At 40.8% G+C, this 14,595-nt stretch overlaps 1 protein-coding gene across 1 annotated transcript; it reads right to left on the minus strand.

Moving 5' to 3' along the window:
- On the minus strand, nucleotides 13,646-14,410 carry LOC109835375 (zinc finger MYM-type protein 1-like). The gene has a single exon (XM_020403353.1). The coding sequence runs from the start codon at nucleotides 14,408-14,410 to the stop codon at nucleotides 13,646-13,648; it is 765 nt and encodes a 254-aa protein (XP_020258942.1).

A 14,595-nucleotide genomic window follows, 5' to 3' on the forward strand; every position in this document is an offset into this window, starting at 1 on the left:
ATCTAGGGTTTTGTCTTGGTTGAAAGAGTAGATCAATTTGGAAGTTCGGTTAGGGCTTCGTTTGGTGAGAAATGTGAGATTTTTTTGGTAAAGACTCTATCTTTTTTAGTTTGGATCTATTCTTCGTTTGTTCTGCATTGGTTTGTTGGCGCTTGGGCTATTTGGAGGAGTAGATCGCTTTGGAGGCGCTTCGAGGGCTTCGTTTGGAGATAAAGGTGAGATTTTTTCTATTTGTGGATCTCGTTGCCGTCATGCGGGATGAGATCGTTTGGAGACTCTTGTTAGGGTTTTAATTGGAGGTAAAATTCTCTCCTTTATTAGTTTGGATCTATTCTTCATTTGTTGGTGCTTTGAGATAGTTGGCCGAGATAGAAGGATTTGAGTCTGAGTTATTTGTTTGTTGATACGGTGCATTGGATTATTGAGAAGTGCCCTTGACTTGCATATTGAAGTCCTTTGAGCACGTTGGTATGAGCAAGGAGACTGAGTTGGAGTTTGGCACTTCTATTTGATGATTGAGGGGTCTTCTATTTGGTGTTCATTCAAGCATTCGGGGGCCTTCCAAGGAGGCATCATTGGAAGATAAATTGGTATTTTGGTTTCTTATGTTAGGGATTGTACTAGGTATTTGTGGGTTACAACCAAGTCCCGTTGGTTTTAAAGTCCTAGTAATAAACAATAGTTGAAGAAGTGTATTGGGAGTAAGGTGAAGGTACTTCATTCTGGTTGTAGAAGGAGGTACAAGAGGGACCTACTGTATTTGTACTGAGCTCATGGAAGTTTGAGACACTTCATTGGAGAGGAAACATCGGGGTGATGATATGAGATGACAGTTGTGATTGGTCGTTACTTTTTGGAGGGGGATCGGCGTTGGTTGTCGAACATTGGTTCTAGTTTTGGAGGTTCGACATATTTGGGTCATCTTAGTCATAGGTTGACGACTGCTGTATTTGGAGATTTTGGATCTGGTGGAGCTGCTTCAGATTTTGGTTAGCGTCAGATATTTGGTTACCCAGTATTTGGTCACATCGAGGATGTAAGATTTGATCCGATTGCGCGTTTGGGATTCGGAGGCTCATTTGATTATCGTTTGGGAGCTTCTGATTTTGTTCTGAGTAGGAATGTTACTTTTGACTCTCAGCAGGTAGAGAGTGTTGATCAGGTCGTTTGGATATCGCAGCAGGTGGAGGGTGATACTACTTCACGTTGGGTGGAGTTTACTCCACATACTCCGGATCATACTATATCGTTTGGGATTCCAGCTGAGGTGACACAGATTGGAGATCATTTGGTTTTGGATGTAGATGATATTGGTGAAGAGTTGCAGACTTTTCTATTTGATTGAGGGTCTTTGGAGGCCGTTTGAGTGAACTACGTGAAGGCTTGATTCCTTAGGCAAGAGGATACATAGGCAGTCAGTTTTGATACAGCCGATTTGGTGAGTAGTTATCGACGTTTGGGTGAGTGTTCGCACTCCCGTTTGGGTCTCGATTTGTTGTGGATGGAGTCCGTTGTCATGAGTCCGTTGATGGTGTACTGGACGTAAGAAGTAAGGCATTTGGTTTGGTCGGCGTGGGCTCAGTTTTGGTAGAAACTTCGTCGAGGTGGAGAATTGAAGAAACCGCGATGAATTTTGGTAAAGAACAGGTTTTGAAAGCGCAGGAGTCACTTTGGGAGCTGCGCGGTCAACCGCAGCACAAGGCCGGTCGACCGCGAACGTGCACAGACTCTGAGAGGAGTCTGGATTTGGCGCGGTCGACCGCCGCCGTCAACCGCGAGACCCTGTAGGCGAATGTGACGCCCCTGGGTTCACACAAGGCTGCAGTCTAAGGTAAAGCCAAGAATGTCAAACCTGCCATGCACCACACCGTGCAATAATATGTTTCACCATCACAATTAACATCAATCTAGTAGAGTCAACAATAGGTGTAGGTACAAAAGCAAGTAAAAGATAGTGTAAGAAATAACTGATGAAGTGATAGTGATCACATTAATGTCTCATCATCCAACATACAGAAATACATAGTCAATGTCTGAATAGATAACTGGAATACTCAACAAGTCTTAAATACAAATATCTGACAAGAGGAAATAAGGAACACAGCCTTTACAACTTCTAGAATAAAACTCTCAAATACCTAAACAAAAGTCTACTGTGGAACTCCAAAAGAAAATATATCTAAGTAAACAGCTGAAGCTAAAATGCATCGCCATCAACCTGCGACTCTCCGGGCTCCTGGCTCGTTACCTGAAAGGGGGAGGGACAACGAGCGTCAAAGCGCTAGCGAGCAACATCACAACCAACCCCAAGGAAAAGGGCTCGTTGTATACGGAAAATACAATTTATTTCATAATAGTTAAAATCTTTGATCCTAGCAAATAATGGGTTTTAGTATTTAGGAAATTACAACACGAGCATAGGTACGTCGAGCGAAATAATCCAAACAAGGAAACCCTCATGTATATACCTTGTATCTCAAATTGTAAATCCCTAAACACCAAACCCGAGGTTCTAGTACAGGAACAATAATAAAAGAAATACAACTAATCTCAGAGCATAAATACAGTGCCATGTCATAGCCTACATGAGTATCATGTCATTACTTACATGAATATCATGTCATAATCTACATAAGTGTCATGTCATAAACTCCCGTGAGAAAGTCATATACAGGGTTAAGAAATATGTCCGATACAGGAACTAGATACTATGGTTTCCAAATATATGGAATAAGTGGCAAATGTCCAACACGAGGACAAAAATAGATTATAGTCCAACACGAGGACTTCTATGGATTATAGTCACACACGAGGACTGTGTAACTGTGAAAAGTATATGCGGACTAATATACATATTCTAAACTCACACGCGTCTCGGTGTACATATCTAAACTTGTGTCAAAAGTCAACCCACATGTACAAATAAATCATTAGCATGGTGAACTAGTATCAGGTCATCGAGGCGACCCCGAAAAGTAACTCAAAAAGATTAAGAATTTGTAAAACAACTCATCAGTCGACTGATGTGTCGACTGATGACGTCAGTCGACTCATATGTCGACTGACAAGCTCAGGCAGCACAGCCTCAGCTCACCAGTCGACTGATCTGTCGAATGTGGAGCTGAGAAAACACAATCAACCCATCAGTCGACTGATGACTAAAATTTCAGCCCGTCGGTCGACTGATCAGTCGACCGATGGACTGCAGAAACTCTGCACAGTTTGTTATTCACCCAAAAGTTGATCTAAACTCATTCCCATCAATCCCAAGCATGAAAAATACTGATATCAACATATATGTACCAAACTAGAATGAAAGATCTACATGTAAACATTTATCAAAAACCTTAAACACATAAAAACATGTTTGATACGTTTTGAAATCAATAAAATCATGAAATAACTCTTGTCAAATATTTTCAGATCTAGATCTCTTTAATAAAACGTTGATGATCTTTTTATAAACTGAGAAGCTCAAAACTTCACATCATATACTATAAAGATTTATTCTTTGTACTAAAAATATGTTTTTGGCTCAATAAAAACTCATTAAACTCAATAAATTCATGTAAAACAAAAGGGACAAAGTTGGGCGAGATGTTACTCGCCTCTGATGTGATGAACAACTCCTGGATCTGAGAGAGAGAGGTTCCCCTTTGCTGCAACGAGAAGATTTCGACGAAAATCCTCCAAGTTCTTCCCTAAATCACCAAGAACAAAGCTAGGGTTTTATATAGGGGAGAGGGGCTAGGGTTTTTCTCTGATCTGAAGATGAGAGGGGATGATTTCGGGTGAAGGAGAATATATATGAACAGCTAAACCCGACCCAAACCCGAACCAAAACAAAACAGACCCGAAACCTGTAAAAAAAATGGAAATCAACGTATCAGCCGACTGATGTGTCAACTGGTACCGTCAGTCGACTGATGTGTCGACCGATCTGGAAAATTTTTATTTTTGTGCATGTTTTGCTTATTTGCAAAACCAACGCACAAAACTCTACACACATATTCTCATATCATCTCAAATAACTTGTTATCATATACATCAATGACCTCAAGCTATTTATCATGAAAGAATTAATTATTTACTAATAATTCACATATATTCATATAAATAAAAAAATACGGGGTTCTACATTCTTCCCCCCTTAGAAGAATTTCGTCCTCGAAATTCGGAAACCATACGTATCTCACAACCTGAACTTCCAGATAAACATATAGAGATATTTATACCTAACGATCTAAAATGGTAATATTCCCGCTCAAACCCTAATCTAGTGGAACTAGTACATCGGGTGAAAAATCCAAACAAGGAACCCCCCATATATATACCGTGTGTTCCGAAAGATTAAGAATTAAGCGAGAATATTCTCATACTAGTGTTAAATGCAAATATAACCAAATGTCCAAATATCATATAAGATACATACCATAAGGTACTTGTCAGAAAATTTATTTACCTGATCAAACAAATGTGGGTAGTCGCGTCGCATGTCCTCCTCGCGTTCCACTGAACTTTCACCAAGGGAATTACCTTGTTTCTAAGTCTCTTGTCCTCTCTGGCAAGAATACGATCCGGAATCTCGACAGTAGTCAAATCCTCCTGGAGCTCAATCTCTGGTGTATCCAATACTCGCTGCTACTCCTCATCATGCAAGTGTTTCTTGAGCATAGAAACATGAAATACATTGTGTATACTAGACATCGATGTTGGAAGATCTAGTCTGTATGACACAACTCCTATGCGCTCTAAAATCTGGAATGGTCCAATATATCTCGGCGCAAGCTTCCCCCGTCGTCCGAATCGCTGCACACCCTTCATAGGCGATACCTTCAACATAACTGAATCCCCAACCTGAAACTCCAAGGGTCTTCGCCTCTTATCTGCATAGCTCTTCTGTCGACTCTAAGCGGCTAGGATCCGCTCCCTGATCAATGATACCTTCTCGGTAGTCTGTCTCACCAGCTCCGGTCCAAGCATCAAGCTATCCTCCGGTTCTGCCCAACATATCGGTGATCTACAGGGTCTCCCGTACAATGCCTCATACGGAGCCATACCGATTGTCGCTTGATAACTATTATTATAAGCGAACTCTATCAATGGAATGTGATCCTTCCAGCTACCTTGAAAGTCAATGACACAGGCCCGCAACATGTCTTCCAACACCTGATTCACTCTCTCTGTCTGACCATCCGTCTGTGGGTGGAAAACACTGCTGAATGATAATTTGCTGCCAAAAGAGTCCTGAAAACTCCTCCAAAAGTGCGAAGTGAACACTGAACCTCGATCCGATACAATCGTGTCTGGAACTCCATGAAGTCGAACTATCTCCCGGATAAATATCCTCGCATATGTCTCGGCGGTATAGGTAGTCCTCACTGGAATGAAATGTGCCGACTTCGTCAACCGGTCCACAATCACCCAAACTGAATCATTCCCCTTCTTCGACTTCGGCAACCTTACAATGAAGTCCATAGAAATATCTGCCCACTTCCACTCTGGAATGGGTAAAGGTTGAAGTGTTCCTACCGGTCTCTGATGCTCTGCCTTCACCTGCTGACAGTAAAACACTTAGCCACATACTCCGAAATCTCCCTTCGCATACCACTCCACCAAAAGTATCTCTTCAGGTCCTTGTACATCTTAGTAGTCCCTGGATGTACTGTGTACCGAGTACGATGAGCTTCATCAAGTAACTCTCTCCTCAACTCGGCACTGGCTGGCATGACTAGCCTGCCCTTCATAATCAGCTTTAGACTCTTTGGTAATCTCCTCCTTTCGGATTTGAATCCAAGAGTCTCCCAACTGAGCTCTGACAACTCTATCACTCCAAGATGGCTGCACTGACACAGCTCCCAAAAATACACTGGTTCCTCCAATCTCGGGCCTAAAATCAAACTGGCCAAGGGTGATAAGATCCCGATGCAATGAACACCTCAAAGCTGAAATCCGATGTCGACGCTTCCTGCTTAAGGCATCTGCTACGACGTTCGCCTTCTCTGGATGATACTGGATCACAAACTCGTAGTCCTTGATAAACTCAACCCACCTCCTCTGTCTCTGATTGAGTTCCTTCTGAGAAAATATGTACTTCAGACTCTGATGGTCTGTGAACAACTCAAACTGCACTCCATATAAGTAGTGCCTCCATGACTTCAGTGCAAATACCACTGCTGCTAACTCCAAGTCATGAGTGGGATAGTTCTGCTCATGCACCCTCAACTGCCATGAGATATAAGCTACAACCCTCTGAGTCTGCATCAATACGCCTCCTAAGCCTGCCAACGATGCATCTGTATATACGACGAATGTCCTGTCGCTGCTCGAAATAGTCAAAACTGGCGCTGTAGTCAACTTAGCTTTTAAAATATCAAAGGCCTTCTGACACTCCATGCTTCATATGAACTGTACACCCTTCTTCGTAAGGGCGTTGCAATCTTCGAGAAGTCCTGAATGAACTTCCTATAATATCCAGCTAAACCCAAGAAGCTACGAATCTCTGTCACCGTCTTCGGTGGCTCCCAATCAAGAACTGCCGTGACCTTGGCCGGGTCCACTGCTATGCCCTCTCTACTGATGACGTGGCCAAGAAATCTGACTTCTGAAAGCCAAAATTCGTACTTACTGAACTTGGCATACAGCTGATGCTCCTGAAGAGTCATCAACGCTATCCGTAGATGCTCCTCGTGATCTGCCTCTGATCTCGAGTAAATGAGAATGTCATCGATGAAAACGATCACAAACTGATCTAAGAAAGGACGGAAAACCTGGTTCATTAAGTCCATGAATACCGCGGGTGCATTGGTCAACCCAAATGGCATGACCAAGAACTCAAAAGATCCATATCTAGTAAGAAAGGCGGTCTTGGGAATATTCATCTCCCGAACCTGCAACTGATGATAGCCAGAACGAAGATCAATCTTTGAGAAATACTGTGCTCCCTGCAACTGGTCAAACAAGTCATCAATCCTAGGTAGTGGGTACCTATTCCGGATAGTGACCTTGTTCAACTCTCTATAATCTATGCACAATCTCATACTACCATCCTTCTTCTTCACGAAGAGGACCGGCGTGCCCCACGGAGAATGACTCCGACGAATAAAACCCTGAGCTAACAACTCATCTAACTGGGTTTGAAGCTCCCTCATCTCAGCTGGTGCCATGCGATAGGGTGCGCGGGATATCGGGGCTGTGCCTGGCTGCAACTCAATACAGAACTCTACCTCTCTCATCGGAGGTAATCCAGGTATGTCCTGAAAGACATCCTGATACTCTGAGACAACTCTAGTCTCCAATAACTCAGCACCCTGATCTCGTCGCATCATCTCATCGATGTACGCCAGAAATGACTCTGCAAATCGGTTACCCTGAGAGGTGGCTACAATCATCTCGGACCCATCGGACGCTCGCAACTTGACTGTCTTCACAAAGCAGTCAATACTAATATGATAGGAAGACCCAATCCATACTAAGGATGACATCGAACTCAGACATATGCAACACTATCAAATCAACTATGAACTCCGACTCGTCTAAACTGATGGTACACCTCCTACAAACGCTCTCCAGAAGCGATACCTCACCTAAAGGGGTGGAAACAGATAAAGGGGTGTCTAGAGGCTGAGCTACGAGCTGGAGTCTAGCCATAAATGCATGAGAGATGAAAGAATGCGAAGCTCCCGAATCGAAAAGAATACGGGTGGGGAAAGAATCCACAAGGAACGTACCCTCTACTACGGCTCCGCTAGCTCCATGATCACGGGGAACTACTGCATAAACCCTGCTTGTGACTGAAGACTACTCTGCTACTGGAGATGGAGAATATGGGACAATCTGTCCCTGAGGAACCTCCTGAACTGCTCGAATCTGCCCCTCAGTCCTCTGAGCTGCTGGCGGTGCCTCGAGCCTGTTCTGCTAGCCCTGACCTCTGCCCTGCTGGCGCTGCTGCTGGTTCGGACCCTTGCCTTGCTGGGCTCCTGCTGGTGCGCTACGACACTCTAATGCCTTATGCCCGACCTTGTGACAGTTAAAACAAGATCCCTGGAACTTGAGCTGTTGATGCGCTCTCTGATCCTGCTGGGGTCCCTTCTTATAAGAGCCCTGATGCTGCTGCTGATGTCTAGAAAAAGATCTCTTGTTCTTGCCTTTGTCACCGCTCTGCCCTGCCTTGGTCTTCCCTTCCTTATCCTTCTGGAACATGCTAGTCTCAATCTCCTGTGAAGTGGTGGCCTCAGCTACCTCCCTAACTGAATAGAACCTCCTCGAGACTAGGTATCGACGGAGGTTAGGGCGAAGCCCTGCCAAGAACATCTGAGCATGATGCTCTCTTGTCTGCCACATACCCGTGAAATGTAGCAACTCCATGAACCTGCTCTTAAAGTCTGCAACTGTCATGTCCCCCTGAGTCAACCGGGACAACTCAAGCTCCTTCCCAGTCCGTGCTGCAGAAGAAATATACTGCCCATCAAAGAAGTATATGAAGTCCTCCTATGTGAGGGCCATCCTCTGCTCTTGAGTAAACTGTAGTCGGTACCATCTCCCGGTATCTCCCTTCAGACTATAGGATGTCAACCTCTGCTTTTGGACTGAATCTACACTTAGTATGTTAAGAATATTGCCCACATCCTCCTTCCACTTATGGGCTGCAAGAGGGTCTGGTGATCCCTGAAACTCTGGTGCCCTCATCTTCTGGTATCTCTTTACCATACGGAGCCAAGTCTCCTGCTCTGTGGCTCTATCTGGGACTGCTAGAGGAACAGCTGTAGGCGTGATCTCTGGGGATCTCTCTCTGACAGGAACGGCGGGTATCCCCTGCTGCTGAGCTACCGGTGGTGGTGGTGTCCGTGGTGCTATATGAGTCGTCACCAACTCCTTAATGGCTGTCATCCGGACAATAAGAGGAGCCATGATCGGGTGGAGTCTGCTGGGGCTCGGATTGAGCTGGCTGCTGCTCAGAGGGAGTCTGCTGTGACTCTGCCTACCCAGCTCTCCGAGTACGAGGCCTACCACGTCCTGCCATCTCTCTGATCATAAGAAAATAAGAGTTTATGAGTCAAAATAGACCTCTATAAATAGCGTATCATAATACAATTTTCACAACATATAGTATTTGCACAAATACTTTAAACTTATAGAAAAATAGTCATTATATAAAAAAAAATTCTCAAATTTTGAGATATACGCATATATCGTCCTCACTCATACTAGGAAATCCTTACGGACTCTATACATGAATCCTAAGAAACTCTATCCTACCTCCACGACTCGACACAGGATGATCCTAAGGATACTGGAACTAGAGCTCTGATACCAACTGTGACGCCCCTGGGTTCACACAAGGCTACAGTCCAAGGTGAAACCAAGAAAGTCAAACCTACCATGCACCACACCATGCAATAACATGTTTCACCATCACAATTAATATCTATCTAGTAGAGTCAATAATAGGTGTAGGTACAAAAGCAAGTAAAAGATAGTGCAAGAAATAACTGATGAAGTGATAGTGATCACATTGATATCTCATCATCCAACATACAGAAATACATAGTCAATGTCTGAATAGATAAACTGGAATACTCAACAAGTCTTAAATATAAATATCTGACAAGAGGAAATAAGGCACACAGCCTTTACAACTTCTAGAATAAAACTCTCAAATACCTAAACAAAAGTCTACTGTGGAACCCCAAAAGAAAATATATCTAAGTAAACAGCTGAAGCTAAAATGCCTCGCCATCAACCTGCGGCTCTCCGGGCTCCTGGCTCGTTACTTGAAAGGGAGAGGGACAACGAGCGTCAAAGCGCTAGCGAGCAACATCACAACCAACCCTAAGGGAACAGAGTTCGTTGTATAAGAAAATACAGATAATACATAATAGATCAAAAATCATTTATCTTACTAAAGAGGATTTTAGTATTTAGGAATTTACAACACGAGCATAGGTACGTCGAGCGAAATAATCCAAACAAGGAAACCCTCATGTATATACCTTGTATCTCAAATTGTAAATCCCTAAACACCAAACCCGAGGTTCTAGTACAGGAACAATAATAAAAGGAATACAACTAATCTCAGAGCATAAATACAGTGCCATGTCATAGCCTACATGAGTATCATGTCATTACTTACATGAATATCATGTCATAATCTACATAAGTGTCATGTCATAAACTCCTGTGAGAAAGTCATATACAGGGTTAAGAAATATGTCCGATACATGAACTAGATACTGTGGTTTCCAAACACATAGAATAAGTGGCAAATGTCCAACACGAGGACAAAAATAGATTATAGTCCAACACGAGGACTTCTATGGATTATAGTCCAACACGAGGACTGTGTAACTGTGAAAAGTATATGCGGACTAATATACATATTCTAAACTCACACACGTCTCGGTGTACATATCTAAACTTGTGTCAAAAGTCAACCCACATGTATAGATAAATCATTAGCATGGTGAACTGGTATCAGGTCATCGAGGCGACCACGAAAAGTAACTCAAACAGATTAAGAATCTGTAAAACAACTCATCAGTCGACTGATGTGTCGACTGATGACGTCAGTCGACTCATATGTCGACTGACAAGCTCAGGCAGCACAACCTCAGCTCACCAGTCGACTGATCTGTCGACTGCGGAGCTGAGAAAACACAACCAACCCATCAGTCGATTGATGACTAAAATTTTAGCCCGTCGGTCGACTGATCAGTCGACTGATGGACTGCAAAAACTCTGCACAGGTTGTTATTCACCCAAAAGTTGATCTAAACTCATCCCCATCAATCCCAAGCATGAAAAATACTGATATCAACATATATGTACCAAACTGGAATGAAAGATCTACATGTAAACATTTATCAAAAACCTTAAACACATAAAAACATGTTTTATACGTTTTGAAATCAATAAAATCATGAAATAACTCTTGTCAAATGTTTTCAGATCTAGATCTCTTTAATAAAACGTTGATGATCTTTTTATAAACTGAGAAGCTCAAAACTTCACATCATATACCATAAAGATTTATTCTTTGTACTAAAAATACGTTTTTGGCTCAATAAAAACTCATTAAACTCAATAAATTCGTGTAAAACAAAAGGGACAAAGTTGGGTGAGATGTTACTCGCCTCTGAGGTGATGAACAACTCCTGGATCTGAGAGAGAGAGAGGTTCCCCTTCGCTGCAATGAGAAGATTTCGACGAAAATCCTACAAGTTCTTCCCCAAATCACTAAGAACAAAGCTAGGGTTTTAGATAGGGGAGAGGGGCTAGGGTTTTTCTCTGATTTGAAGATGAGAGGGGATGATTTCGGGTGAAGGAGAATATATATGAACAGCTAAACCCGACCCAAACCCGAACCAAAACAAAACAGACCCGAAACCTGTAAAAACTGGAAATCAGCGTATCAGTCGACTGATGTGTCGACTGGTACCGTCAGTCAACTGATGTGTCGACCGATCTGGAAAATTTTTGATTTTGTGCATGTTTTGCTTATTTGCAAAACCAACGCACAAAACTCTACACTCATATTCTCATATCATCTCAAATAACTTTGTTTTGCTTATTTGCAAAACCAACGCACAAAACTCTACACTCATATTCTCATATCATCTCAAATAACTTGTTATCATGTACATCAATGACCTCAAGCTATTTATCATGAAAGAATTAATTATTTACTAATAATTCACATATATTCATATAAATAAAAAAAATACGGGGTTCTACAGCGAATTTGGGCTCTGTCGTTTGTCGCGGTCGATCGCCAGATCCTGTAAGTGATTTCAAGTTCTGTTTGTTGGTCGCGGTCGACCGTGGCAGTCGACCGTGTAACGGGTCAGGCCCAGAATTATTTTCCTGTTCTTATTAGGTTTTGGTGTTTGTATAAATACCAATACACATTCTAGGGTTTCTTTGGCTTTGATTGGAGATTGGTTAGGGATATTTGGAGCACAAAAAAGGAGAGTTTTTCTGAGCAATTGTTTGAGGGTTTATCTGGAGAGATTAAGAGATTTGTTGGTGAGATTAGTTGATTGGTTTGAGCGTTTTGTAATATCAGTTTGTACTCTTCTTCTCTATTAGTGAAAAATCAATCCCCTTCTTGCCCCGTGGACGTATGCAATTTGCCGAACCACGTAAAACTATTGTGTTTGGATTTGTGCCGTTGTTTTTGATTTGTTCGGCCTTTATCTCAGCGTTTGTTTGATTTGGTTCTCGAAGCACGCCCGTTTGGTTGTCTCGCTTCCGCACCGCGCACAACAAGGAGGACATGGAGATGGATACTACAGAGTGAAGTGATGGGTGAATGGTTGGTCGGGAGGTGGAAGCAGTTGTTTTTGAGTCCCTTTTCGGCAACCACAGCGGAAACTTTGTATGTACATAAAGGCATGTATGCGTATATAAAATCTTTTGTGCTATCTGGTTGGCCTTAACAACGTCCAGGTGTGCGAGCTTAATATTTTATGATGACTGATGATGCGTTATTTCTGAGCTTTGATAACCCCTTCCTTTCTTTCAAATTGTTGCTTTGATGGGCTTAGTAGCTAGCCTTGATGAAATAACTAAATTGGTTATGTGAATTATGTCCGTACCTCAGAGAACGATACGATGTGCTATCAATTGTTTTTTTGGTAAGTGCAAAAGCTAATATCGAAAGAAGGCTATAGAAAACCATATGCAAAGGCTTATTTGCGCTTGAATATCCAATAGGTCTTACTCGGCGCTTATATATCCTTAGTAGTTTTTGGCAGCACTTGTATATCTTAAAATTTTTAAATATGCACTTTAATATGCAAATATGAGACATTTTCCTAGCTAGAAACTTCTCACTTGCTAATTTTAGAATATTTTAATTTTAATATTTGCTATACTTATTGCTGAACCTATAAAAAGTTTATTTTAAAATAGAGTTATTATTGTTGAACCTATAAAAATCTATTCTAAAATAGAATTATGTCACTACATGCTGATTTTAGAACATTAATATTTTTAAAATTTAATATAGAACCGATAAAAATTCTATTTTAAAACGGAATTAGAATTAGACTTGAATTAGAATTACGGTAGTTTGAATAGTAAATTTAGCAAAATTAGCAGTGACACGCAAAATTCAGGGGGCGATTTCGTTTGGATAACTTAGGGTACCTACTTGCAAATCTTAAAAACTTTAAGGTGTGGTGTATTAAGTTAGGTATTTAATTGCAAATCTTAAAGATCCTAGGGTATATAAATGCTGTTAAAGGTAAGTGAAGGTATATAAGCAGGGCCGGTTCTGAGATTTTAGGGGCCCTGTGCGAAAAGTAAACATAGGACACATCTCTATATACAACATATCAATAAATTCCAATTTGAATCCCTAAAATGCTAGTGAACAAAATATTACTAACAAGACATTAAAATGTTACCTGATTTATTTGCATCTGGATAGTCTTTAACATACTTTTCAAGTGCTATTGCCAATTCTTCATTTCTTCAGTCACCTGAATAAAACGTTATTGATCAAATAAATGCATGTAATATCACCTTAATAAATATTTCTAGTAGAGCAAACAGTCCACAATAAGAAATTCTTGCATATTATGTTCCTCTTGTATCTGTGCTTACCTTCATCAGACATCGAAGCCTTTAGCATCAAAAAGTATCATCGAAAAATAGTCCTCCTTGCATTTTTAGCTGCAAAATCACTAATTAAGCCTTGAACATCAATTTTATCTATAAAATCATTTTCAATGGATATCAAAGCTAGTCCATTTAGTCTCTCTTGTGACATGGTCGATCTCAGATAAGATTTTAATAATTTTAATTTTGAAAAACTTCTTTCTGCAGATGCGACTGTAACAGGTATAGTCAATAATATTCTATAAGCAATACATGCATTTGGAAAACAATTTCGTATTTTTAAGAAATTCAGTATATCAATAGCCATCTTTGTTTCTTTTGGTAAAATATTTCGTAATATTTTTAGTTCTCCAAATAAATCTTTCCCATCAAGATCAGAAAATGTTTTATATTTTAGAACAATTTCAAGATTATCACAACATGCTTTCAAATTATTATCATCTAATGAATTTAACTTTTCTGAACCAAACAAAAATCCAAAAATATCTTCATATGCTTTATATTGCTCAAACATTTTCTTTAGTGAACCAATAGCTTGATCTACAATATACAAAAAATAATTGATTCTAAAAGATTCTTCAGCTGATTGTGTTGTCTCCTCATTAACATTCTCATCAAATTGTTTTTTTCTACGGATTTGACGTTTTACTTGAAATACAGAATCAATTTCCATTTCAGTAGCAATTTCTTTAGCAATTGTCATAGCTTGTGTGAGCCCAACTTCTCTATAATCCTCAAAAAACCTAATCAATCCTTTTACTTGATCTATAGCAATATCAATAAGCATGTCTTTAGATTGTAAAGATTTGCTAATTAAGTTAACAGCAAACAATATATCATACCAAATAATCATACTTAATAAAAATTCAAAATTTCCAATTCCATGTGTTGCTAAAGAATCTGCTTCACTCCTTATTTTGGAGTCATTATCAGTTTCTGCTAACTGAAGTAGTGCTTCTCTTATTTCAAGCG

The sequence above is a fragment of the Asparagus officinalis genome, chromosome 3 (genome assembly GCF_001876935.1).
Source record: "Asparagus officinalis chromosome 3, Aspof.V1, whole genome shotgun sequence".
In the NCBI taxonomy this organism is placed as follows: domain Eukaryota; kingdom Viridiplantae; phylum Streptophyta; class Magnoliopsida; order Asparagales; family Asparagaceae; genus Asparagus; species Asparagus officinalis.

Coding starts and splice junctions, on each gene's coding strand:
- LOC109835375 (XM_020403353.1), bottom strand. CDS start 14,410: ATGCTTATTGATATTGCTATAGATCAAGTAAAAGGATTGATTAGGTTT.